Genomic DNA, 27,984 nt, shown 5'->3' with positions numbered 1-27,984 from the left:
TATGGTAGCAACGGCCACTGATACCACCAAGGATGTGTGTGTACTACGTGAGCGCCGATCCTAAAAGGTTTTAAGCATTCTCTTAGAGCGCGCATGCATGCTTGTGCACCCCCAGAGCCCCTCTGGAATAACTACTGTTATCTCTTAAAGCATTCAGACTGTGGGACCGCAATAAACCTCTTCTTGGCAAAATATGGGACATTCACAGTGTGGAGTCTGGTGTTGAGGAAGCACTCACTAAATATTAACTGTTTCTCGTCATTTATGGTCGCTCCACGTTCCGTTGTCCAAATTCCAGCTTCAGTTCAGAGTTCTCTCGTAATGGCCTCTCCACCCACTCTCCACCACTCTTCTTGCCTCTGATCGCCTTAAAGCAGCCAAGGGCTAAAGGTCCTCCGGGAAAACTGAGCGTCTAGACTCTGAGCACTCGAGACCGCCATTCTCAGAGGGGCTGGTGATGGCCACTCAGTCAGTGGTGTGCTCACCTAACATCCTCAGAACCCTGGGCTTGACACCCGTACCACATAAACTGGATGCGGTGGTGCGTGCCTGTGACTTCAGCACTTGGAAAACAGAGGCAGGAGGACCCTGAGTTCCAGGTTATTCTCAGCTAACGGCCTGCCAGGGCCTTGAGACCCTCTCAAAGAACTACAAACTAGATTGCAAAATCCCCAACCTGTCATTGCAGATGCCTTCTTACCCTTGGCTGGGTTTATAGCATCTGTGTTTTGAGTCTGGACCAATCCAGCTGTTGACACAAAGCCACCATCATCCATACAGATGTTTCACTAGCCCATCCCACAAGTAATTGCTGTGGAGGAGATGGTTTTTCCAAAATCCCCATGGGAGGTGGATTCTGCTGGCAAGGTGGGGGTACATACTGTACTCATTCTGGGTCCATCTTTTCTGTGAAAGCCATTCTACGTTTCTCTTGCTGTTGTTGCTGTTGTTATTATTATTATTGTCTTTTCATTATTTAAATTGCACCCATTAGGATGGATCTGCAGGGTAAGTAGTTTGCCCCATTCACTGAGATTTCCCCCAGTCGCTGATGGTCCAGGGCCTGCCTACCATTGATCTCGGGTTTGGGGGTTGGTGAGGTGGGAGATCTCAAGGGCTCCTGACCCATAACTAGCCATAGACCAGCCTCTTCTCTCCAGGACCGCAGAGGCATCCCGGAAGAAGAAAGAAAAACGGAGGAAGTGGAAACGCTATCTCCTGATAGGCCTGGCCACAGTTGGAGGCGGGACAGTGATCGGTGAGGCCCGCTATAGGGGTTAGCTCATGGTCTGTTTATCAGTGAGGAGGTGGCCCCAGCACATGATAGGCACTCAGCTCAGTAGTAAATACACTCATTAACACTGATAGAAGCTGCCTGAGCGTGGTGGTGCAAGCCTGTAATCCCAGCACTTGGAGATAGACGCAGAAGGGTCAGTAGTTCAAGATCATCCTTGGCTGCCTAGAATGTCTGAGGCCACCCTGAGCTATATAAGTATGTTTCCAAAAACAATAAATTAATTAATTAAAGGCACTGCTAGAAGCTTCCACAGAAGGCAGTGGGCAACTCATTGGAAAAGAACCCATTAATCCTAACTGAGCTCTAACCTTGCAGGTGTGACTGGGGGGCTAGCTGCCCCCCTTGTTGCTGCGGGATCTGCGACAATCATTGGCAGTGCTGGGGCAGCCGCACTGGGCTCTGTGGCTGGCATTGCTGTCATGACCTCATTGTTCGGTGCAGCTGGAGCGGGCCTGACAGGTGAGGTGGAAAGGGAACAGGGAGTTGGAAAGGATTCTTATCCAGCACGACTCAGCCAGAAGGGTACCCTAGGTGGCCTCCTGAGGGGATGAGGAGATGTGGCTTTGCCCCTTCTGAGCCCCGCCAAGGTAGACTTGCAGACAGATGTCTCAGAAGTTGCTGGACTTACATTCAGCCCAGCCAGGGTCAGGACAAAGTTTGACAAATGAATTTTTCCCATGGGCACCCCATAAGTAGCTGCTGAGAAAGAGTTCAGCCTGTTCGGCCGAGTCTGTTGCCATCACCCCAGAAGTACCCAGGCACCATCCCTTGGAGGCATGAAGCTTCCTCATGTCCTTCTCTCAGCTCTCTATCCTTGCCCGTGCCCGTGGCCTCCAGTCACGTTCTGGCACGTGTAACACTGCCAAGGCAATTGATATCGTCTCTGTGACAATTAATTCCCAACAGGAAACATGGGCACGGCGGTGGTTCAGACGCTCCCTACCTAGTCTGTGGCTCTGGTGGCCTTGGGCAGTGTCCTAGTGTCCTCTGATCAGGACAGTGGTGGTACCCGTCTTAAAGGGCTCACAGATGCAACGCATTTGTCCAGGAGCTGAACACATGTCACAAGTGATCGTTTCTGTGTCCTTAGGGTACAAGATGAAGAAGCGAGTCGGGGCCATTGAGGAGTTCATGTTCCTGCCTCTGACAGAAGGCAGGCAGCTGCACGTCACCATTGCCATCACGGGCTGGCTTGGGTCCGGCATATACCGTGAGGACCGGGGTGGGGAGGGACGCAGGCTGGAACAGCTAGCTCTTCCTGTGTGTCTCTAGGGGGTGGACGTGGGAGGCTCTTTTCATAGAGGGGGAAATAGATCTAGAGAGGTAAGAAAACCATCTTCTACCCTCCACTTGTGCGCCCAACCACCCATTATCCACGCCAGAATTCACCCATCTAGCTAGCCATTCATTCATCCAGCCAGCAATGACTACAGATGGCCCATCCTCCACCCACCGTTACCCACCATCCTTCAGCCTCACCCGCAATTCATAAATGCCAGCCTTACCACATGCCCCACAGAAAGCCAAGCCCTCGATAGTCAACGGGAGCAATGCAGCCGTTTTCTATGCTCTTGCAGAATGCAAGAGAGGTTGCAGAGAGAGCAAGTTACAGGAACTTGGGGGCTGGGAGAGTACACTTGTCTTTGATCTGTCAGAAGGGCCGTAGAAGAGGCATAGGGTTGGAACCCCGTGGGCCAGAGGAAGAAAGCAGGGAACTGATTCAAGAGCTGTGCCATTTACACGCCTGTACCAGGGGCCGGAGCAGGTGCGTGCCCTGCCACAGACAGAAACAAGTGGGATCAGATCGGGTGCCCTGCTGGGCTTTGAAGACAGAGGGCCATAGGGAGGGGAGGATGGAGCAGATGGTCACAGTGAGCCTGGGTCTCCTGGTCCTCATTCAAGGTCATTTCCCATTTCCATGATCTAGGTGAGGAAATGAAGGCCTCTTCCTATTCCAGAACTCCAACTTCCGTATTCTTTCCCAGCTGGTGTTTCTGGAGTCTAGATGCTGCCAGCTCACGGGGCCTCCATGTTAGTCCCCTGCGTGTTAGCAGATTGATGTTGGCCTTCTGGGAGAGGCGAAGGAATATTTACTTTGGAACAATTCACTTCTCTTACGTATCTCACACCTTCCCACTTCACAGATGAGCAGAGTGAGGTTCAAGGTCAGATGGTGATGTTCCCAGGGTCCCCTAGATCTTAAAGAGGGCAGGAGTTGGGATTGGAAGCCATCTCTGGACACAGTCATAGGGGAGCAGTGTGCTCGTCTGCCCGACTGACTGCAGCTGATTGAGAACAGGGCGAACCCTCAGGAGCAAGAGGCCCCTCTCGCTGTCAGTCTGATCCAGTGGGCGGAGCATCAACTGCCACAGCCAATAGCGGATGCTGCCTATATCTACCTGTGTTCTCCTCAGGCACATTCAGCGCCCCGTGGACGACCCTAGCCCGCAGCCAGGAGCAGTACTGCCTGGCGTGGGAAGCCAAGTACCTGATGGAGCTGGGCAACGCCCTGGAGACCATCCTCAGCGGCCTCGCTAACATGGTGGCCCAGGAGGCTCTCAAGTACACCGTGCTCTCTGGTAAGCACCCCTCCCTGACTAACCATGGTATGACGCAAGTCCTCAAATGCTTGTGTCCCAAGGGAGCCTGGCACCATGTTAGAGACATAGGGTGCAGATCAAACCTAGGGCCTCATGCATGCCAAACACACATTCCACCAATCAGCCTCTCTAGCGCTGTGTTTGCATTTTTATTTTGGGTGGAGAAGGGAAAAAAATCACAGTTTTCTTGTACATTTGTAGACAAGACAAATGGCCGGAGCTATATCAATCTTCAACTAGGTTTTTTTTATTATAATCAAAAACAGTTTTTAAATTGAAATATATTTTGATCATAACCTTCCCCTCCCTTAAGTTTGTGTTTACTTTTTATCTCTAGGCAGGGTTTCATTAACTTGGTCCAGGCAGATCTTAAGCTTGCAATCCTCTTGCCTCAGCTTTTTCCTCTGTGAAAAGTCTGTGTGGCTTTAGTACCAAGAGACGAGGCAACAGCCAATTAATTGCATAATGTATCAATTGGCTTTTGCTGCATAACAGGTCGCTCCCGACCTCATGGCACACTGATGCTTTAGCTCAGGAGAGGCGAGGCTAGAGCTGGCTCATCTCACCTGGGTCTGCTGGTAGATCGGCAGCTCAGCCAACTGTCCCTGACTCAGGCCAGCTTGTCTCAGGCAACTTGAACAGCTTGACTCTGTTCCATGTGTCTCACCTCCTGAAGAGACCAACCTAGCCCACAGCAGTGGGAGACACACAGCAGAGGTGGGCCCTAGGCTAGTGCAAGCCTCACCCCTGCTGTCTCTTTGCCCTACACAGGTCACATGACCTGGGTAGGATGGTGGATCTAGAATACTGAATGGGGTACGTAGATGGGGCTGTCTTTGGAATCTCCCAGTGATGTGTGCTTGGACAAGAGATGTAGTTTGTGTGCAGAAATGTTTGTTTCAAGTCTCCCCCCTTTGCGAGTTAGAGGAAACCTTTCAGATTCCTGCCTATACAGACTCATATGCATTTACTAGAGCATCCATTGGCCACACTACCTTAGCAAGGCTCCCCGCTTCTCCAGGTATCGTGGCTGCCCTGACCTGGCCAGCCTCCCTCCTCAGTGTCGCCAACGTCATTGACAACCCCTGGGGGGTATGTCTCCACCGGTCCGCAGAGGTTGGCAAGCACCTGGCACACATCCTCCTCTCAAGGCAGCAGGTACCCGGGGATGGTGATGGTGGAGTGGGCGGGGAGGCAGACCACGGAAGCTTGTATACCGATGCATGTGCCGTGTATGCGGATGGGAGCCCCAACAGTAAGTTGGTTGGAAGCAGCCCCGCAGCTTTGGGGGAGAAAGTGGTCTTTCCTGCCATTCAAGTTCAAATCAGGGCAGTATCCTAAGAAACTCAAAACCACCTGTGAGCGCAGCTCCAAGAAATCCAACTCCTTCTTCCAGCCTCCTCGGGCCCCTGCACCCACATGGCATATATACGCATATACACATAAATAAAATAAATCTTTAAAAAAAAGTAGCTTTAAAGTAAAATTTGGATCAGGGACAGAGAGATTTGATAAAAACCCTTGCCTGCAGAACCTACATTCACAAAACAAGCCAGATTTGATGGTACACACCTTTAATCCCATCACCAGGGAGATGGAAACAAGGGGCTCCCGGGGGCTCATTGCCCACCAAGACTAGCCAAATCACAGCACCCCCTCCCGCCTGTGAGAGACCCTGCCTCATAAAACAAGGTAGGCAGCTCCAGGAATGACATTCAGTGTTGACCTCTGGCCAGCACACACACACATACACATACACATACATACATGCATGCATGCATGCATACATGTAAACACATACCCAAACATAAACACACATGTATACACACATGCACAAACACACACACACACACATAAGGTGAAAGTTTACTTTTGCTGGAGAAGCCTAGAGCATGTCGGGCAATCTGATGGTGCATGAGCCCTGGGAGAGAGGCCTCTTGCCTTGAGCAGGAAGTCGGTAGGAAGTCAAGGCCTCGCAATTGTTGCCCTGGGTATGGCAGCAATAACTTGACTTCCTACCCCAGGATGACAGTACTTGAGCTCCAGGAGGCAGGAGAAAGGAGGAGCTGAAGAAGAAACCAGGTGCCATACCGCCTCTCGGTGTCCGCTCCCTGGCCAGAGACTAGTCACATGCTCACACTTCACTGCCCCCAGAGCCAGGAAATCCAGTCTTTATTCTGAAAAGGCATGTAGCCAGCTGAAATTCAATTACTGTGGACAAAGGGGAGAGTAGATACCGAGAGACCCAGCAGTTTCTGCCAACCTGGGAATGTTGCCTGGGAAACTGCCAACTCCAGCCAATCCCTGTATCTTTTCCTCCCAAAATGAAAAAGAAAACCAGAGTAGCTCTTTGGCAGATCTGGCTGGAAGGCAAAGACCGAAGCAGCATTGGCTAAACAAGGTGGAACTTTATCATCTCCCATGTAGCAGTCTGGGTGTCAACGACCAAGGAAGGTTCTGGCTCTTAGCATCCTCACCTCACATGAGTGTACTCTCCTCTCAGTGTGGTGAGCAGACGTCTGGCCTCACAGGCTGCCTTTGTTCTGGATACTGCAAGCAAGTATCCATTTCCTAGCCTTCTGGGGCTCCCAGAGGCCTCTGTCCTCCTCTGCTGGTTGACCCTCCTCCATCTTCAAAGCTAGTGTTGTCTGGTGTGTCCACAGGCAGCTTCCTCTTTGCTCCTCCTCCCTTCTGCCTGGCTCCTGCGCTCCTCTGACTCCTGTGTCCTTCTGATTGCTGAATCCTTCTGCCTCCTGCGACCCTCTTTATTTGTTTAGTTTTGGTTGAGATAGTGTCTCTCTCTGTAGCCCAGGCCGCACTAAAACTCATAGTGTAGCCCAGGCTGGCCTCGAACTCCTAGCAGTCATCCAGCTTCAGCTGCCTGTCGCAAGTGTGAGCCACTACACCCAGCTAAGCTTCTTGACTAGGTCACATCTGTGAAGTCCCTGTCTTAGTGTCCTTTTGCTGTGAAGAGACACCATGAACAAGGCAACTCTTATAAAACATTTAACTGGAGCTGGTTTACAGTTTCAGAGGTTTAGTGCATTATCATCATGGTGAGAAGCATGGTGGCGTGCAGGCAGACATGGTATGGGAGAGTAGCTGAGAGTTCTACATCTTGATCTATAAGCAGCCGGAGACTATGAACCACACTGGAGGTAGCTTGAGCATAGGAGACCTCAAAGCCCACCCCCACGGTGACACACTTCTTCCAACAAGGTTACACCTACTCCAACAAGGCCATACCTCCTAATAGTGCTACTCTGCATGGGCCAAGCAGTCAAACACATGAGTCTATGGTGGCCACACCTATTCAAACCACCATAGTCCCTCTCCTGGATATTAGGTGACATTCCCAGGTTCTGAGATCTAAAATGTGCACACCTCAGCAGAAGCTGTTACTCCTTCTTAGTTACTTTTCTACTGCTGTGGCAAGACACCATGACCAAGGAAATATAAAAGAAAGCATTTGATTTGAAGCTCCCAGTTCCGGAGGGTTAGGCAGGCAAGCAGGCATGGTGTTTAAGCAGTAGCTGAGGGCTCACATCTCAGTCCGCAAGCATGAGACAGGGAGAGCTAACTGGGAATGGTGCAGGCTTTTTAAACCTCAAAGTCCACCCCCAGTGACACACTTCCTTCCACAGGGCCACACCTCCTAATCTTTCCCAAACAGTTGCACCAACTGGGGACCAAGCATTCAAATATATGAGCCTGTGGGGCCGTTCTCATTCAAATCTTCACACTGTCTTCTGGGAGCCTCAGCTCCTTTAGTCACGGGCCTCTTGTGTTAAGCACTGGTGTCTCTCTGTGCCTGAAGGCATCCCCCACCATCGTGTGCACAGTCCAGACTTTCAGAGTTCGGAACATAGAAATGAAAGACATTTCCCAGAAGTTGAAGCTGTCCCTGGTCTTCAGTCTCCTGGCCAGGACTCCCACCCTGGGAACACCCTTAACTACAAAGGACTTCTAGAAGCTTCCTCTCTGGCTGCCTGCCTAGAAAGAATCAGGACAGAGAGAGAAAGGACCCTAAGATGATCAGCAACTTTGAACACCTGCTCCTTTGCCTCCTGTGTGCAGCTGGACCCTGCTACCCAATGTATTTTTCTTTAGCATGTCCCATGCCTTATCGTTTCTCCAGGCTCCCCAGTCAATATCCTATTGTTTCCTATCCAGAAAAACAAAGTTCCCTGTAGGGGAATGTGTTAAAGCTGTAGAGTTGCAGAAATATCCTGACTAATTGAGAAGCTAGGCTATACTTGGAGCCGCAATAGGACAGCTCTGGAGGGTAGAGCCGCAATAGGACAGCTCAGCCCTGGAGGACAGGTGTTCTGACTATCAGGAAGCCAGGCTACCTGAAGCTGTGTGTGTTGGGGGATGGTCTCCCCGCAGGATATAGCAATCCTGCTCTTCTCCTGGAGAGTGGCTACAGCTGAGCTCTGCTCTGATGTTCCCTTAAGAGAACTTCCTAACAGAGCTTTCCCCTTCTTCCCCAGACTAAGATGTTACTTCTTGTGCTAACACTGCTAAAGGGGAAGCTCCTGCAGAAATACAGCACTCTCCGGCTCTGGCGAAAAGTTGTTTCTTTTTTTTTCTGCTCGGTTTTGCTCAGCTCCCCTTAAGGAGAGTCCTACAAGGTTCTTCTGTTCTGCTCCGTCTTGCTCAGGCTCCCTAAGGGGGCGTCTCATCAAGGTTTTTCAGCTCAGTCCCTTAAGGGACATCCCAGCCAGTTCTATCCTATGCCGAAGAATGAAGATCGTCACCTAAGACTCTTTCAAGAAAGGGATTTATTTGAGAAGGAGTCCAGGAGTGGCTGCCTCTGCCAGGAATATGAGGTGGCCTCTAACTGAACAGGCAGAGAGACTTATATATGGCTTCTTAGGGGTGGAGTTTTACCAGGGAGAAGAGGGATTGGTTCGTTTTTTTCCCTGCTCAGGGATTGGTTAGTTTAGTTGATCAGGGGCAGAGGTGGCTCTGACTTCATGGCCAAACTGTGTTTCTTTCACTGGTCCTTTTTAGCTTTCTGACTCTAATCATAGGACCAGGGCATATTTCTTTCACTGGCTCTGATTCTAGGGACAAAGTGTGTTTCTTTGACACTAGTTTCAGAGTCAGGGCATGTTTCTTTGGTTCTGGGTTCAGGGATAAAGATGTTTCTTTCCCTGGCCCTGGTCTCAGATCCAGGGTGTGTTTCTTTCACTGGCTCAGGGCTCAGAATCAGGAGGCTCAGTGATTGGTTGGTTTCCTGCTCCGGTTGTCCCTTTTACCCTACATTCCCTCTGCTGCCCTTCTACGTTTTCCTCATCACATCGCACTTGTGTCTAATCTCTCCATCCCCAGAGGGACCCCACATCACCCCAGTCCTTTGCCGTAGGCAGATGAGTCTAAGGGAGTCCTTGTCATTGGCTCATTCCGTCTAGCTGGGAAGATGAGCCATGGCCGATGATGGCTTGAGATGAAAGAGAATTAGCCCAACCGGAGGCCGTCTGCTCTTGTGGAAGCCAACTCCAGAGCTGCCAACTCCAGAGCATGCGCAAGGACCCTGACACCACTGATTGACACTTCAGAGTGCAGGAACCTGGATGTTGCGCACACGAGCAAGAGTTGAGGGGGAGTTTGCGGTCCACGCAAGGACTGACATGCTGTAACATCTCGAGACACCTGTGTCCTGTTTCCCCTCAGGGGCGGAGACCTGTCACCTTGGTTGGGTTCAGCCTGGGAGCCAGAGTCATCTACTTCTGTCTGCAAGAAATGGCTCAGGAACAAAGTAAGTCCCTTCATTGTCACAAACACCCTCCTCAAGTTGGTCCCCCAGGACCCTGGTTCTGGGCCTGGAGTCGTTAGTTTTGCACAGTATATTCCCAGTCCTTAAAATAACAGTTAAAATGAATAGTCTTTACATGGAAAGAGGGTTAGCTCTGTGCATAGAGGACATGGGTGGCAGACCGCCCCATCGTGACGACAGTGATCCTTGTGCTCTGATGCATGTTCTTGCGTGGAGTGACAGTGAGAAGCGCAAAGTCAAGGGGTCTGCAGGACCATGCTTGCCATGAGCCCAGGAGAAAGGAGCCTCCATTATCTCTTCCAGCTTCTAGTGGCTTGGCATCCCTTGGCAGTCTCTGGCTGTCCTTAGTGGTCCTTGGCTGTTGTTATCAGTTCGCTGAAGTCTGTGGCATCCCTTGTTGGTCCTTGATGGTCCCTGCCCCCCTCTTAATGACCCTTGGCAGTCCTTGGAGGACCTCCGTGGCCATTGGTATCCCTTAGCTGCTCTTGGCCATCTTTGGTGGTTCCTGGCATCCCTTGGTGATCCTTGCACTGTAGATTCTTTATTCAAATCTCTGTATCCATTCTACACGTCACCACTTCCTGTTCCTCTTTTTCTAAGAACAGGGCCATTGACTTAAGGGCCCATTCTGACCTGGGTCAATCACAAGATCATTAATTACATCTGTGTAGACCCTTTTCCCAGAAAGACCTTCTTCACAAATTCTAGCTGAGCAAATCTTCTAGGCCACATTCAACCTACCATAGATATCCTGGAGAGTGTGTAAGGCCCCTGTGTCAACCTCTCTGTGCTAAAACAGGTGGAGGGGGGAGAGATGCCAGGTGGAGGGTTGCTGCCACTGGTGGGTGAGAGCTGCCAGACATGATGCCAGCTCTGCTCAGACCCATCTGCAGAAGCTGTGGGGGAGGCATCTGTCTGGGGAGCGAGCTGCAAAGCTTTCTGCCACTCTTGCTGGGACACAGGCTTTCCTGCCCCCCATCTCCTGGTAGCACATACAGATGGAAGACACTGAAGAGGGCTCCCGCACATGCAGGGCAGATAGGCTATGAAGAGCTGGAGGGGCAGCCACTATTGCCAAGACCTGAGCACTCTGAGCTTCCTTTCCCCCAGTTACAGAATTGAGGGTCCTACCCCTTGTTCTGAGGAGCAAGTGGGGATGTCCATACAGTGTTTTTGGCCAATCTTTAACCCAGACAGTGCAAGGATGTCTTGGGGAGCCTTTACCATCAGTTTCTGCTCATACAGAGCTGCCCCTATTCTTGGTCAGCCCGAGAACATGACACAGTTGCTCCCCAGCCAGCGAGAGCAAAGAAAAATGGCGTGTCTGACATCAGCTAGACCTGGAAAGGCCAGAATTCGTTTCAGTGCTGGCATTACCAAAGCACCCTGGAAAAGTCCCGGAGCTCAGGAGTATGGTCGGTCCATTCTTGCTCTTTGTGAACCAAATGTCTCCCTACCATCAGACTAACAGTAGGTCCTATTCTCCTGGTTACAGACAACAAGGATATACCTACCACCCTTAGTGCTGGCCACAGAAGGTCCACACCTGGACCCCTTCTCCCACCTCCTTTAGCTTATAGCAGCCTTCTTCCCCTGCCTGTATCTAGTCAGTGTAACAATGGGAAGACACTGCGGTCCTATTTCAAGTAGCTCTGGTTTACCTGCAACCACCATACAAAAGGGCCTGGCAATCTGCTATGCTCACCAGGAAAATCCAAGCTGAGGTCAGGCAAAAACCAACAAGGAAGTGGGGGTGATATAAAGGTGGAGGATGTTGGACATTTCTTTTATACACATTCTTCCCCCTCTTGGGTACCACAAATGAATGGATGGATGGATGGATGGATGGATGATATGATATGGATAGATATAGAGCAAATCAATCCACCTACCTCAGGTAACTCACCTGTGATACTCTTGACTACTGGATGAATCCCTAGACAGCCACAGTGTCTCCTTTTCCTCAGCTCTTTGCCACCTCCCATGACTTTTTTGAGTCTCAACAGTTTCCCACTGCTGTGTTCTGTGTGGCTACTTTATACAGTGATCACTGCACTGCTTATCTCTCTTAGGAGAGACTTCTCAAGTGATGAAATCTTCTACATAAAAACACACACTCTAGGGGCTGGAGAGGTGGCTCAGTGGTTAAGAGCACTGGCTGCTTTTCTGAGAGGTCGTGAGTTCAATTCCCAGCAACCACATGGTGGCTCACAACCATCTGTAATGAGATCTGGCACCCTCTTCTGGCGTGTGGGCATACATGGAGGCAGAATGTTGTATACACAATCAATCAATCAATCAATAAATAAATACAAAAACAAAAAAAACCCACACACTCTAAAGAGTCAAGAGGGGTGTATTGGTCAGCTTTGGTCACAGTAGCACTGCGTAACAAAGCACCCTTACACTCAGAAGGTACAACATAGATACGCTCAAGAGCTAATGACTGCCTATGGTTTGACTGATCTGACACTGGCTGTGTTCTGGCTGTGAAGTCGATGGACTTGCTGCCAGCAGCTAGCTAGATTTAGGTCATTTCTGCATGTGTTTATACTGCACCCCCACTGCCCTCTCCAAACCCAGACAGGAAGCACACCTGCCAAGTGAGCAGGAAATGAGCAATGCTAGAATTAGTGGAGATAAACAGCACCCCCACCACCGCAGTGGTCTGTTTCCCGGCCAACGGCATCAATTTGCTTTGGGAATGATGCCAGCTGGTGGCAGAGGTAAAGGTGATGGTGCCTGCTGCCAAGCAGAGCCTCCGCTGGAGTGCTCGCTAAGAGACCCTGGGCCCCGGATCGTAATGGACCATCCCTTTATTTTTTTTTTTTTCTCTCGGTATTTGCTTTGAAAGGGTTTTAAAATTGGACAGTTGGAGGGAGGGTTCAATTGAGACTGATTCATACTGGCTGGCTCCGCCAGGGGAAAAAAAAAAGCCCTAAGAACCAAAAAAATCAATTTCTGCTTCAGCTTATTTATGCATTTATTCTCCTCTTCGTTCTAGAGGGACTGGAAGGGAATTAATTAAGGGCACTGCATATTGTCTCTGCCCAGTGACCCTGGCCACAAAGTCAGGGCTGAGCCAGCATGCCTGGGGCATATTTGCTAAGCAATTAAAAAGCCTGCTTCTGCTGGACTCTGGGGTCCCTCCCTTCTGCTCACCCCTCCTGGCTCCCCGTCTTTCCCCATCTACAGACTCATTCTGTCACTCTTCCAAGTATCTTCAAGATGCAGAACAACAGGGAGAGTCATGGGAGCAAAGCAGCCTTGGCCGCAGAGTTTAGAGACCTGAATTCAAGTCCAGACTCTGCTAGTTTCTGTCTGGGTGACTTTGGGCACGTCACTTCAGCGCTAGGCTGATTGGTCAAATGATGCCACTGCCTGTCAAAGTTATTCTGAGTTTTAACAGTTGCCTCTTGCTGACTACGGACAATGTGACAGGCCCTGTGTGTAAGAAAGGCTTTGCCTGTTTTCTCTCACTGAGTAAAACCAGCAGCACTGAGAGGTAGACACTTCTATCCCCATCTTGGCTCTGGTGCAGTAAAGGCCAGAAAATATACATCAATGTGCGTAGCAGAGCTAGGGTGCTCCTAGTATGCACAAGGTCCCGAGTTCAATCCCCAATACCACAAAGAGAAGGGTGGGGTGGTATGGGAGATATAAAGCCATCTGGAAGTTTCCATTCAAGAGAGCCTGGATCCAGAAGTGCCCATAGCCAAGCCTGCATCCAAACCTAACTGTGCTGTTCTCAGCTGAGTAAGCAAATTCCACATTTAGTCTCTGGAGAAAAAGGTCCAGGGATGCTTGCTTCACAGGACTAGCCACATGATGAAGTGGAAATGCATCTCTAAAGAAGTTAGGTACGTGGCTGGCCAGGAAGCAGTAGCCATGCAGGAGCTTAGGCTACGGTCATTATTACCCTGTGTTTCAACACTTCTGTAGCTGTGATAGTTACCATACCAAAAGCAACTTCTGGGGGTGGGGAGGGTTTACTTCACCTTACACTTTATAGCATATCCATCTCTGAGAGAAGCCAAGGCAGGAACCCAAGCAGGGCAGGAACCTGGAGTCAGGAACTGATGCGGAGGACATGGAAGGGTGCTGTTTCCTGGCTTGCTCAACCTGCTTTCTTATAGAGCCCAGGAGCGGTACCACCCACAGTGGGCTGAGCCCTCCCACACCAATCGTTCATCCAGACGATGCCCCACAGATTTGCCTGCAGGCCAAGCATGTTTTCTCAACTGAAGTTTTTTTTTCCCAATGACTTCAGCTTGTGTCAGGTTGGAAGGGAAAAAAAAAAAAAAAGAGCAGGACACACTGTGTTTCTCTATTCTTAGCCTGTGCTGTAATTAAGCTATGAATTTAGCTATTAGCCCTCTTCGTCAAGGCAAAAAAAAAAACTAAAAGGGGACACGTGGGGACACGGAGATGCCAGCTCCACAGAGAACAAGGCCTTCCATTTCAACCCAGCATGTGTGGTCTGCTTAGGCCTAGGCGCCCTGTTCAGACTTAATCAGCCAGCTGAATCTCAGTGTCTCTGCCTTTACTCTCTAGAAAGGTCAGGCTGGAGGCTGCTGTGGAAATGCCAGGTAGGAAAGATCTTTATCAGCTTGAACTGAGCTGCACTGGAGAACCCCAGTGGGGAGTTCTTCAGATAATTACCGCTGCGACTTTCGGTGCACGCCTGGGGACCCGAAGACTCAATTAAGCCCCAAGTCTGGTTAGTTTTACATGCTACAATCTCATGGCTGTTAGCTGATGAGCTTCGTGAACCTTTCATGTGCTAATCGCAGACACAGAGAGCCACCACAGTGTGGAGTTAATCAGCCCTGCCTGACCTCTGCAGAACTCAGGAGAATACTGCCCCCTCTCCAGTGTGCCAAGGAGCAGGAGAGGCTAGTGTGTGTGTGTGTGTGTGTGTGTGCGCGCGCGCGCGCGGAGCCCAAAACCAGAGGGCCCAGCCATCCAGCAGCCTCCCTTCCTACCTGGTAGCATCTCTCCCCTTCCTCTTCTTCTCCTCCACCTCAATCTCTGCTCTTACTCAGCTCCCTCGCTCTCCTGCTCTCTTCTCCTCCTTCCCCCCACCCCATCCTCTGACTACCATCTCTGTTTTCAATTTAATTTAAGGACTCTGCCACAGAGTATCGGTCCAGGAGGCCCAGGAGGCCCTCCCCTTGCTGACACGCACATCGGTGCTCTTCCTACCATCCCATGAGGGTGGCACTTGGCCTTGTATGGTGTACCTTCCCTGCGGGCTCCTGAGGTCCTGCCCTACTTAGAGACACCCTCAGTACTGTGGTCAGCACAGCTCCACCTTGTGGCTTTGGGGGACACACTTCACAGAAGAGGAGGGCCCAGCAGCCACTTGCCGTGACCAGGTCCCAGAAGCCAGCTTTTAGAAGCACCTGCTGGAGAAACTGCCTTGCATTGAAAGGCTGTGTAAAACTCGGCAGCGGTTCAGATTTCCTGAGAAACGGCCACCAGTGTGATCCCGCTTTCATTTTCCTGGATAAACATTTATTAGGCATTAAATCTACAAAGCAGGGAAGAGATTTATAGTTACCTGTTGATAGACAGCTGTGTCCAGACAGTCTCCCAGAGAACCATCCTAACAGCCTGAAAGTTCAGGGTTCTTGGGACATTATCCAGGTGAGACTATGGTTGAGTGTGGTATTAGTCTCTGTTGTGACCCAAATACCTGACAAGTGGAGGCTTACAGGAGGAAGGGCTTATTTTTGGTTCATGGCACAGTCCTTCAAAGGAAAGGAAAAGTTACAGCCGTGTTCAAGATAGAATCATTTTCTCTAGGCTTAAGGGGAGCCTCCAGTCTCTGGAGATGCTTCTGAGGTGGGGGTCAAGGCTTAGGAGGTCCATGGACACGTTCTCGTGTTCCAAGGACATTGAGAGATATGGGTCGTGGCAGGTCTCAGTCCTTCTAGCATCCAAAACTGGCAACGCAGGGCTGCTCGGGCAAGGGATGAGCATTGCTCTCGGTCAACAGCCACGTCAACCATTCCAGGAACAGTAAAGAGTGGCAAAGCTTGCGCCTGGTGCTGTCACAGCTACTCAGGCAGAAAGAAGGCTGAAGCAAGAGGAATATGTGGGGCCAGAAGTTCAAGACCAATCTGTACAACAGAGTAAGACCCCATCTTCTTTAAAATGGGGAGGAAGCTAGGTATAGCGTCGCACACCTTCAATCCCAGCCTTCGAGAGGCAGGTAGAGCTCTGCGTTTGAGGCCAGCCTGATCTACATGTGGTCCACGCTAATCATGGCTACATGGTAAGGTCCTGTCTCAAAGATATATGTGTGTGTGTGTGTGTGTGTAAATAAGTAAAAATAAAATATATGCAAGGGGAAGAGGCTGCATGCATTTTAGTGGGAATTCATACAGCATGTGCGAGGCCCTAAGTTTAAGTCTCCTTGCTGCCAGAATGAAATAGCAAAACTAAAGAAATAGTGGGTGTGGTAGCTCACACTTGAACTCATGGAGAAGAATTGCCGCATTTAAGGCCAGCCTGGGCTACAGATGAGCTCCTGTCTTAAAAACAGCAAACCTGAGAGCCAGAGAGCCAGAACGTGAGGGGGTGGGCAGAAACAGGTGGGTATTAGCATCTTTCTAGAGTGGCAAATGTGTAAACTAATTAGCCTCCCTGCTAACTTGCTGTGTAAATTCCCCCATCACAAACACCCCATAAATGCTAATGAAGTTGCAGCAGATACTCCTTAAAGTGCTGAGCTGAGCCCCCAAGAGGTGAAAAAAACAGGAAAGGAATAGAAAGTCAAAGGAGGTATTGGGAGGGTGTGAGGCCACAGGCCGGTAACCCAGCCCTTAGGAGGCTAAGTCAGAAAGAAAGAAGCTCAGGCCTCATGCCTAGAAGAACAGCACATTACAGTTATTGAAGGCATAGGCTTAAAGGCTGAAAATAAATAGTAAAGGGCCAGAGATGTAGTGGCGCATGCCTTTAGCCCCAGCACCTGGGAAGCAGAGGCACGCATATCTTCATGAGATCGAGGTCAGCCTCATCTACAAATCCAGTTCCAGTTCAACCAGGACTATATAGTGAGACTCTGTCTCAAAAAGAAAACAAAACAAACAAACCATGTTTAAAAAAAAAAAAAAAAGCCAGAGCTTCTCTCTCAGTCCCCTTGCTCCATGCCTGGTCGGCAGCTTCTTTGGGTCACGTGATTCAACCGGTCAAGCGGAGAATTCTGATTTGTGAGTTTTACCCTTAATAAATGCCTATGTATTTCTTAAAAAAAAAAAAAAAAGCCAGAGGGTGACCCCAGCATCCAGGAGGCCCCAAAGCAGGAGGACCATGAGGTCCAGGTCAGCCTGGGTTTCATATAGAGATTCTGTCTGAAAAGAAAAAGGATAGAAGAAAACTAACAGATGAGCAAGACGCTTGGAAAAAATAAAAAGTGAGAGATTTGAAATGAGCCATACGAAACTTCTGGATATGAGAAAGCAGGGTGGAAACCATACTGGGTGATTCAGTAGCAGGTTAGACAGAGGAAGAGAGAAACCACTGCAAGATCCACGTGTAGAAATTACCTATGATGCATCATGAGGGGAGTAAGAGAGTAGAAAAGAGGAAGTTCCTTAGTCATCTAATGCAAACTAATGCAAAATCTAAAAGAAGAGCAGAGGGTAGAGAGAGTTGAATGCCTGTGGATTTTCCAGAAGTAAGTCCTGAGCTGCAGGGAGCAACCATGCCTGGTTGGTAGACGCTTGGGAATAAACACGGCCCACCAGGAGCTGCTAAGCAGGGACTGTTTGTGCAGAGCAGTGGCTGCCATCTTTACTTATGTGCACAAGCACAGAAACAGCCAGCCTATTCCTGACTAGGTCGCCGTTGTAGAATATTATTTTAGGAAGTATTATATTTGTTTATGCTGTGGAACATTTGTTTTTTGTTTTGTTTTTTTTAAAATATTTATTTATTTATTGTGTATACAATATTCTGTCTGTGTGTATGCCAGCTGGCCGGAAGAGGGCACCAGACCTCATTACAGATGGTTGTGAGCCACCATGTGGTTGCTGGGAATTGAACTCAGGACCTTTGGAAGAGCAGGCAATGCTCTTAACCACTGAGCCATCTCTCCAGCCCCCTGGAACATTTGTTTAATGATGCAAAGATGTGTTGCATTCTTTTATGTTGCATTTGTTTAACTCTGTGAAGCTGTGTCACTTTGCCTGTCTAAAACACCTGACTGGTCTAATAAAGAGCTGAACGGCCAATAGCTAGGAAGGAGAAGGGATAGGTGGGGCTGGAAGGCAGAGAGAATAAATAGGAGGAGAAATCTAGAGAAGAGAAAATCAAGGAGCAGGAAAAGAAGGGTCCAGCCACCCAACCACACAGCCAGACATGAAATAAAAAGGAAAGAAAAGATATACGAAATAGAGAAAGTGGGTCCTGGAGAGATGGCTCAGCGGTTAAGAGCATTGCCTGCTCTTCCAAAGGTCCTGAGTTCAATTCCCAGCAACCACGTGGTGGCTCACAACCATCTGTAATGAGGTCTGGTGCCCTCTTCTGGTCTGTAGGCATACACACATGCATAATATTGTATGCATGATAAATAAATAAATAAACAAACAAACAAATAAATAAATAGAGAAAGGTAAAAACCCAAAGGCAAAGGGTAGATGGGATCATTTAAGAAAAGGTAGCAAGACACAAGCCAAGCTAAGGCCAGGCATTCATAAGAAAGAATAAGCTCTGGGCGGTGGTGACGCACACCTTTAATCCCAGCACTTGGGAAGCAGAGGCAGGCGGATCTCTGTGAGTTTGAGGTCAGCCTGGTCTACAGAGTGAGTTTCAGTACAGGCTCCAAAGCTACACAGAAAAACCCTGTCTCAAAAACAAAATAAAACAAAAGCCCCTATGGGATTTATTTGGGAGCTGGGTGGTGTACCCCCAAAGAGCTAAGACTAAAGAATAAAAACAACTGATTACAGATCCCAATCCTCAGTTTACGAGAAATTGTATTTCCAAATTATACACACTCAATTAAGGAACATTGTGTGCATGCCCTATTCCCAGCACTCTGGGGCCAGAGGCAGGTGCATCTCAATGAGTTCTAGGCCTATCTGCCTTTATAATGAGTTCCAAGCCAGCAAGGGGCTACAAAGTCAGACCCTGTCTCAAAAAGGGGGAAAGGGGCCTAGAGAAAAGGCTTCGTGGTTAACGGCATATAGTAGTGCCCTTTCAGAGGACGTAAATTTGATTCCCAATACCCATGTCCAGACATTCACAACTGCTTGTAACTCTTGCTCCAGGAGAATCTGACAACTTCTAGCATCCACTGGGCCCTGCACTCACGGGCACGTACACCTGGGCATACATATAAGTAATTTTAATGATACTAATAAAACATTTCTTTAATGATTTATTTGAGTAGCCCAACTCTAGAACCCGCACACTCCCAGTTGGCCAAACCTTAGCTTGGCTGTCACCAGACACCAGCAGGAATACACGGCTGGCAGGGGCTGTCATGTGGCCCTTTCATTGCCACGGTAACGCACAAGTCACAATCGCCGTTGGTGTGATTTATTTCCCAGCCATGAAGCTGGCCCCACCAGTTGCTTGAACCAAGGCAGACCTAAGTTCAGCCCACCTGGGGGGGCAGCCAGGAGAAGCCAGGTGGGACAGATTAATTTTGAGGTTCCTGGGGTATAGTAATAGCTGTCTCTCTCTGGGTAGGTATCAGAGAGCAGAAATGAAGGTTTAGGGGGCCTTTGGAAGACTCCATCTCAAATCCTGATCAGACGGCCAAACAGGTTCCTCTGGAGGGATTTCCTGCCAGTGTGAGCCTCCCTTGGGGGCAACACTGCAGCCAGAGCCCCTTCCTCCCAGTTCATCTTCTCCCTTTATGGTTTCCTCCCCCTCCGTGGCAAGCGAGTGTCAGTATCTTTTCCCTGGACTTGGTTTGTGTTTGACACAGCTCAGATCATCTCCAAAGCCTTTCTTGCACATCTACAGCTGGCAGACGCTGCCCCCCCAGCCCCCCCCCCCCGGCACCCTGCATCCCCATCTTATCACTCTCTGCACACAGGAACCCCTGATGGGAGGCACAGGATTCATCTACTTTGCGGGTCAGACTTGAGATGCTCTGGGCTTTCCAACTGAGAGTCTCGTTCCTGACAACGTGACGGGCATGTGGGAATGTGCTTATGCCTCTCTGGCCATTTGGGGAGCTGTCAAAATCGGTCTCCCTTTAGCGAGGCCCGCTGTGGGGACAGGGAGACTAACAGATGTCAGAGCAGGTATGGCGGATTCCATGGGTGAAGCTGGCCCCCTGTGTTCTTTAAATGCTTGGTTTTAGAATTTATACATCACATCCAGAGTTGTCAAGGCTGACCCTGGGAAAAGAGTGTCCCTTCCGGTTTTTGGATGGGCCTTAGAAAAAGCGAAGGCAGCCATCTCTAGACTTGTAGGAGAGCCACAAGGTCCAAGTGCCGTGCTAGGAGTCCAGGGGGCAGCCGAGAGGTGTAGGCTGAGAGCAAAATGCTGACAGAAGTGAAGGAAGAATGGGCGGCCATGGCGCACACTATTTAATCCCAGCATCTGGGAGGCAGAGGCAGGCGGATCTCTGTGAGTTCGAGACCAGCCTGGTCTACAGAGCAAGTTTCAGGACAGGCAGGGCTACACAGAGAAACCCTGTCTTGGAAAACCAAACAAACAGAAACCACAGCAAAAGTGAAGGACCATTGCTGCACCACGGCATGGATGTTCTTGACGCCACTGAGCAAACCCTTGGGCGCTAAAGGTTTATTTTTATTCTTTTACTAAGCATAGGGGTGTGAGTGCCCAGACAAGCCAGAAGAGAGTGCCAGATCCCCTGGAGCTTGGGGTTTTGGTTGTGAGTTGCCCAACTTGGGTGCTGGGAACTGAACCAGGGTCCTTGGCAAGAGCTCTTAACCACTGAGCCCTCTTTCCAGCCCCCCAAACTGAACACTTTAACACGATAAAGGACAGGACATGTGCCTGACTTGATAGAGTGCTTGTGTAGCATGCATGAAACCCTGTGTTCCATCCCCAGGGCCTCATTAATTTGGAGTGGTGACCTACTCCCAACAGCAGGGAGGTAAAAGTGGAAAGGTCGCCAGTTCAAGGCTATCCTCAACTCCATAGCTTGTTCTAAACCAGCCTATGATACGCGAGGTCCTGTCTCAAACTAAACAAAAATGACAAGATGGGAAATGTTCTGTGTGTTTTCTCACATCCTCTAGGGATGGAGGGTGGCTGTGGCAAAACACCTGCTTCCTGGGCACCTGAACACTGGCTCTGTGGTAAAGAGCCCTTGGCTGTACTTGCCGAGGATCCAAGTTCGGTTCCCAGCACCCACTTCAGGCAACTCACAGCCGCCTCTAACTCCATAGCATCAAGTGAACCGTCTTCTGGCCTCCAAGGGCACCTGAACATACAACTCATGTACATATTCACGTACAAAACACTTAAAGAAAAATAAAACATTTTAAGAGATTTAGGAGCAACAGTGAAATACTCTTCCATGGCCTGTCATGGGTTATCATTCTCCAATTGCTCTGTTGGGGTTTGGTTTTGTTTTTGAGATAGGGTTTCATGTATCAGGCTAGCCTAAACGTAGCAATATAACCAAGGATGATGACTCCTTACTGCCAAAGTTATAGCAGAATGAAGGACCGCCCACCCCCATGGTAATAGCAGGATGGACAACCACCCACCCCCATGGAAATAGCAGGATGAAGGACCGCCCACCCCATGGTAATAGGATGGAGGACCGCCTACCCCCAGAGTAATAGCAGAAAATGAATAAGATCTAAGGAGCAGTTGCAGAAATGAGAAATCCAAGCACAAAAGCTGCCCGTGTGTATCCATGTGCAAGTACGTATGTGTATGAGACAGTGATCGCGTTTGTCATTATTAAGCCCCCTGCCACCCCAACCTTTCTCCGTCCCACCCCACACATGCAGCACCCTACCCCCTCCCATGGGGACCCACTGTGGCATAGACCACTGACAGACTCTGCTGGACTCTCTCACCAGATTGCCAAGGGATCATCGAGGATGTGGTCCTTCTGGGTGCACCTGTAGAAGGGGACCCCAAGTACTGGGAACCGTTCCGGAAGGTGGTGTCCGGAAGAATCGTCAACGGGTACTGCAGGTCTGTCTGAACCTCATGCCTTGGGGAAGGAAGCAATATCTCCTGAGCAGCTAGTGCCCCATCACACCCTTGCTGGAGACAGGAAGCCTCTATGCTAGAAGATACCAGAAGCTGGCCACTAGCTGTCAGCTGTGCAGCCAGGCCAGGGGTTCAGATCTGGAAAGCATCTCCCCCTGCAGGATGGTCATTGACAGGGGGCTACCTTGCCCCTCACCCCGCGGCAGGCCCAAGGTCACCTGCAGGATGACTCAGCAGATTAGAACTGTAGGGGAAGCGTGGGGGTGGCACCTGAGACTGAAACACACCAGGGCTCCAATCGGGAGCCCTTTAAGGCTAAGGCATGCATGCGTGCCATTGGCAGTGGAATCCGGGCTCTGTTTTTGGAGCGTGATTTCTGAGCAGGGGTGGGAAGATGGAAGAAGCTGCTGGCAGTATGGAGGGCCAGCACCCTGGGCAGCAGGACCTCTGGCAAGCAGGGAGACTTGGGGATCCACTGGAGGGGGGGCAGCCCTGTTTGGAGTCTGAGGAGAGGCCCTCAGAATTTCATTCTCTACAATAACCTCAAGCTCCCAAAAAGCAGCGCCCCCACTCCAAGCTTGCAAGAACATCCTTATGCCGCAGGCCACAGGCTGGTTAGCCTTACAAATCGCGAGCCTCATAAACCACCACAGGCATAGGTCCCAAGGGCTTTGGATAAGGGACCTGCAGTGAAAACATAGGATGATGTCGCTCTAAGCTCAAAATCTAAGGGCAGCCTGGAAGGAGGAGACAGTGACCGTTATCTTTTGGAGGCAGGCTCTCCTACAGCCCAGGCTGGCTTTGAACTCTCTACAACCAAAGATCCTTCTGCCTCTACCTCCCAAGTGTTGTGATGCACAGACATGCACCACCAATTCTGGTTTATGTGGTGCTGGGATCTAAAGCAGGACTCATGCATGCTAGGCAAGTAGGCAGTCCACTGAGCAGAGCGCTTGCCCGGGCCCCAGGGACCCAACTTTAAATATTATCATTTAAGGAAAAAAATTACATATATATAATATGTTATATGTATATATATATAATCCATACATATGAGGGACTTGGGGCAAGTGGCTGCAGGTTTGAACAAAAGTGTGCATGCAGCCCACGCTATAAGGCAATGCAGTGCTCAGAGGTCGGAACTGGAGGGGAGGGTGAACCAGAGGTTCTGGGTGACCACTAAAGGCGGAGGGACAGACAGTGGAAGGCCTATGATGGAGGAGCCTGCAGGAGAAGAGCAAATGGTGAGGTTCCTATTTAAAGGGATTCATCTCAGGAGGGGGCACCAGGTGTGGGTCAAAGCCCCTCGGAGTGTCAGCGGACCACCTGGTGTCCACATGCCATCCCAGCGTTTGGGGGCTGAGGTGGGAGGATTGTGAGTTTGAGGCCAACCCAGGCTACACAGTGTCCCGCTGTGCCCAGTTAGTCAGTTGCCCAACCTGCCTGGGCTCAGGCTGACGGTGCCCATTTCTGCCTGCAGGGGAGACTGGTTGCTGAGCTTCGTGTACCGCACATCTTCCGTGCAGCTCCGGGTCGCAGGCCTCCAGCCCGTGCTGCTGCAGGACCGGAGGATGGAGAACGTGGACCTGTCCGCAGTGGTGAGTCTTATTTCCAATCTTATTCCTAAAAATACGGCGGGCTCACAGAGCAGCAGCAAACTCCGGCGGGTCCAGGGTCCAGCACCCGAGCAAGCGGCTACAGTTTCCCACCAGCGGGAGGGCACGAGCCGCGCGGGCGGTGGCGGAGGGTAACAGACACATAAACACAAAAGATAAAGCTAACGTATTTATTACAGGAAAGAGAAAGAGAGAGAGAGAGAGAGAAAGGGGGGAGGGGAAGAGAGGCAAAGCCCCATGTGTACACCGGGAGAGAAAACAGGGAACAGAGCGATGGCGAGCAGAGGTCAGAGGTTAAAAACAGGAGTGGGCGTGGCTAGGGCAGGGACCGAAAGAATAACTGTGAGTGCTGGCCTGGCCCTCCAAGGGCTCCCCATTGGCCTGTGGATGAGGGGCACCAGGTCACTGCAGCACTTGGCAGTAGCACCTGCATAGATCTATCGGCTATCCTATCGGCTCCATGCCAGCCTTTCCCCCTTGGCTGTAATCCTCAAGCTTCTACTGCCAGGCAGGAACTGCTGTGTCCCATTTACAGATGAGAAAATCCGAGCTTAGGAGAATTCCGGTCTCCCAACTAGAAACTCACAGGGCTGGATCCAAACCCCTAGCTAGAGTCTTCAAATTACCACCCTCCTCTCCCCCACCCCCGCAGCAATAACCAGATTACTGGTCAGGGCTGCCCCTGCCCCTCACCCCAGCAATAACCAAAGCAAGCAGAGGATTCAGGTGCGGAGCATTGTCTAGATGCAAAGCAGTCGTCCCTGGTGCTGGCCAAGCAAGAACATAATCCAGCTCTAAGCCCAGCCATCATATTGGGAGTTATCTTAAGATGCAGGACCCAGGGCCCTGGGCTCGTGAGTGCTCCCTGATACTAGCCCCCTCCTCTCCTCTTCAGCCTCCCCCCCCCCACACACACACACACTACCCTCACTTCTCCAGTTTGGAGACTGGCTGCTTGCGGACCTCTCCCTCCTCAAACACCTTGGCTTTGGCTCAGCTCCTGCCTAATAATAGCTCTTTATCACATTAGTGGCCCCAACAAAGCAGTGCTTTCCTCCTCTGACTAATTAGAGGTAATTAGCATTGCCTTTGTGTCCCTGGCTTTCCTTGGCAGCTCACTGCTGGAGGAGGGGATGGCAGGGCTCCCTCGGGAGGATTTGCCTGGCAGCTCCCTCTGCACCAGCAGCCAGGAGACCTGTCCCATCCCTCCTCCCTGTGGCAGGCAGGGACCATCTCTGGTGGGGGGTGGAGAAAGGGACCCTGGCTAGGAAGCCTCTCTGGGCTGCAGCTGGTGAAGGATTTTACCACCCCAGGGCTCAGCTTGAAGCTGCCCAGGAAGCTCTGGTCCAGGACAAACCTCTCCGTGTCCCGAAGGATGTGCTTGATTTTAGAAGTTAACACAGGGCCAGCCACAGAGTACAGCAGTCAGCAATAGCACCAGCTTCCGGTGACAATGGCCATTGTGAATCAGGTGACCCTGCGAAAGGTCCCAGGAGGACATACTGATCCATGGTTCAGATGTGGAAACTGAGGCTACAGGGCGTGTAAAACACGAGCATATTAGTGACTTTCTGAGTCGCTTGTGACCACGCCCCTTGGCAGAAATAACTGAATTGGGGATTTATTTGCATTCGGCTTCAGTTCGACAGGGCAGGCGAAGTCCAGCCGGAAGCTGTTCACAGAGGGATGGATCGACAGCAAAGGTGGAGGGAGGAAGCCAAGCCTAAGCGGCACATTCAAAGCCCACTTCCGGTGCCCTCTTCCACCAGCTGGGCCCTACCTCCTAAAGGTTCTCTCAACACCACTAGAGAAGGATCAGTCAGGGACATGAGCCCGAGGGGGACATTGTAGATTCAAGCCAGAAACCCAGGGCAGCTACCCCAGAGCTTGGGCCCTCGGCCACACACTGGTGCCACCTGCGTTCCTCAACCTCGTCAACAGTTTGCAGCCCTGGTGGATGCCCGTATGCACATGGTCTCCTGCTCACGCCAGCACACATGATGGGTGCTGGGGTTATTGCCAGTTTCATTTTACAGAAGAAGCGGGGACAGCGAGGAACCCGGGGCTTAGTGGCCAAGGAAGGGGTCCTCAGGACGGACAGGTGGGGTGGTGGCAGCCAGGCCAGGTCTCTTGCAAGGCAGGAAAGGGGAAATGCTGGGGTCCACCCCTACCCACACGGACCTGATGACTCCTCAAGTTCATAGTCTCTTGGCCAGTAGTCGATGAGCCTTTGACCAGGAGGGGCCTGGTGTGTCCTGAGACATCATTCATGGAAGATGGCTGCTTTTGTATTAGTGATATCTGGCTGTACAGGGCAGTGGGCAGGGCTTGGTAGGACAGCTGGGGAAGATGGTCCTGGGATAAAAACTTGAGTCCACATCAGCTGTGTCGCGCCCATCCATGACCTACCTTGCCCTGCTGCTGGCTGTAAACATGGAGTACCAACAGCAATGACTCCATCTTGGGTCTCTGTAGACCTGCCAAGACCTGGATCAGCCTATGGCAGAGGAGGCTAGAGCTGTGGGCTGTAGGTGTGATGGCCACCTGAAGTCAGCAGCAATGACAGTGACACCAACCTTCCTGGCCGCCTGTTCCCACACAGCCCTGGCACCAGTCCCCACTCCTTCCCCAGGATCCCAAATGCTCAGGGAAGCAGCTGTAATTTGTCCATGGAGAACTGGTTGGTGTTTGTCCCTGTGGGTCTGAAGTTACACACATACACACACACACACACACACACACACACACACACCCCTGCCCCCAGTGCACTCTGGACTTGAGAACCATTGAAAATTAGGACCCTAGGATGCTGAGGGACTGGCTGAGTCACTTGGATCCCAGGGAAAGGGTAGGCCTTTCCACCTACCCACCATCCTGCCCACCTACCCACCGTGGTCCTCACTCATGGTCTCCCTGCAGGTCAACGGGCACTTGGACTACGCCAAGCAAATGGATGTGATCCTGAAGTCTGTGGGCATTCGTACCAAGCCAGGCTGGGGTGAGAAAGGATTCCTACTGGGTCCTGGAAGCCTGACCCAAGAAGAGCCTCTCCAGACAGCCTCAGTCTCCACAGATGAGGCAATCCACCAAGATGGGCAAACCCGGGAACCTGGCCCAGGAGACAGTCTCAAAACCGCTGGACCTTCCAGTGCCAGGCTATCCCAGATGCCAACAGAACCAGACCAATCCACAGAGGCCTTGCTCCCTGCTGCTGCCAGTCCAGTAGAAGGACCCGTGATCTGCAGCCATGGTGTGGGTCCTAACCCACTGGGCTGCCCTGACTGCACACAAGGGACCCGGGAGTCCTGTGCAGAACTGGACTGACCCCAGGAGTCCAGTTATCTCTTTAGACTTCTGTATTCAATTTTCTCTCATACTTCTGGGCTCCTCAGAGAGTTCTGGAGTTGTGGAATTTCCACAGGTGCCTTTCTGAAACAGAAAGAGCCTGGAATGGAGAGCTGGTGAGAAAAACGCTTGCTCCCTGAGGGAACACTGGCCATGTGACCCGCAACATCAGCCCAGCTCCAGGCCAGTGTAGGCTCCAGAGGCCCAAGAGTCACTGTGAGACTGGAAGTCCCCATGCTCTTTCTTCCTCCACCTTCAGTGGAACCAAGTGTCTTCCTGATCTTTTATTGATTCTTCAGGGCTGCCCACCAGCCCCAAGCCCTACCAGTAGGGTGTTTTCAGGTGCCAATGAAGTTCCTCTCTCTCTCTCTCTCTCTCTCTCTCTCTCTCTCTCTCTCTCCTCTTCTTGGGAGGTCCAGTCAGCGCTGTCTCATACAGATGTGCAGGCTGTGTGCGTGCACTGCACAACTGCAGGAATAACTGAGAGACGGATGTCATGTGAATGTCACCCCACCCAGAGCTTGTGAGACGTGGTGGCCCTGTATAGAATGGTGGCCAGTGGAATAAAGGCAGAATTCACAGTTGGCATAGAGGGCCTGATGATAAAAGGATTACACAGGGAGGGACCAATAAATACTAAAGCCTTTTCTCTTAACCTTCGCGGCTGCCTTTTATTTTATGCTTGGGAAACTGAGCCTCTGTGTATTTAGGAAATCTGTTAAAGGCCACATGGCTGATCAGTCATGGAGTCACTGTGAAGTCTAGCCAGTGGGATTTTAGACCCGAGCTCTAAGGTCTTGCATCTGCATCCATGGGAACCTCCTCCTTGTTCCTCCCACCTCTTCTGTAGAGCAGGGACGGAGGTGGCCGGCCCCCATTGTGCATGTGGAGAAATAAGACCCATCCGAGGCTGTGGGTGTCACAGTGTTCAGAAACCGAATGCCCCTCCGGTGTGCAGCACCTGTTTACTTTATGGACACCTACCCAACTTATGCTGCTTTCAGGACAAGTTGCTGTGTCCATGCGGAAAAAAATGACAATGATTTGTCGGGATGTCACAAAGCAAGCTAGGGACAGAGTCAGATCAGGGCCCAGGACGCTTGGATGGAAACCTTTATGCAGCCACTTTCCAACCACCCAGGGATTCAATACGACTTGGTCCACACACAGTCATTTCACCTC

The 27,984-nt window shown here is 50.8% G+C and overlaps 1 protein-coding gene across 8 annotated transcripts in view; it reads left to right on the top strand.

Moving 5' to 3' along the window:
• Positions 1 to 27,461, top strand: part of Tmco4 (transmembrane and coiled-coil domains 4) — a 63,651-nt gene extending 36,190 nt beyond the window's left edge. For all 8 annotated transcript variants that reach the window (XM_050154857.1, XM_050154865.1, XM_050154876.1 and 5 more), the window contains 9 exons: positions 1,161 to 1,258; positions 1,613 to 1,756; positions 2,388 to 2,507; positions 3,712 to 3,876; positions 4,919 to 5,055; positions 9,577 to 9,661; positions 21,706 to 21,823; positions 23,322 to 23,439; positions 26,377 to 27,461. In XM_050154857.1, the coding sequence (XP_050010814.1) occupies positions 1,161 to 1,258; positions 1,613 to 1,756; positions 2,388 to 2,507; positions 3,712 to 3,876; positions 4,919 to 5,055; positions 9,577 to 9,661; positions 21,706 to 21,823; positions 23,322 to 23,439; positions 26,377 to 26,781 (1,390 nt within the window). In that variant the 3' untranslated portion in view covers positions 26,782 to 27,461. The remainder of the gene's footprint in view (positions 1 to 1,160; positions 1,259 to 1,612; positions 1,757 to 2,387; positions 2,508 to 3,711; positions 3,877 to 4,918; positions 5,056 to 9,576; positions 9,662 to 21,705; positions 21,824 to 23,321; positions 23,440 to 26,376) is intronic.
• Positions 27,462 to 27,984: the final 523 nt, after the last annotated feature.

This window comes from Alexandromys fortis, unplaced genomic scaffold, assembly GCF_014885135.2.
Source record: "Alexandromys fortis isolate MF-2015 unplaced genomic scaffold, M_Fortis_MF-2015_v1.1 scaffold_26, whole genome shotgun sequence".
In the NCBI taxonomy this organism is placed as follows: domain Eukaryota; kingdom Metazoa; phylum Chordata; class Mammalia; order Rodentia; family Cricetidae; genus Alexandromys; species Alexandromys fortis.
This window is presented reverse-complemented; position numbering and strand designations above follow the sequence as displayed.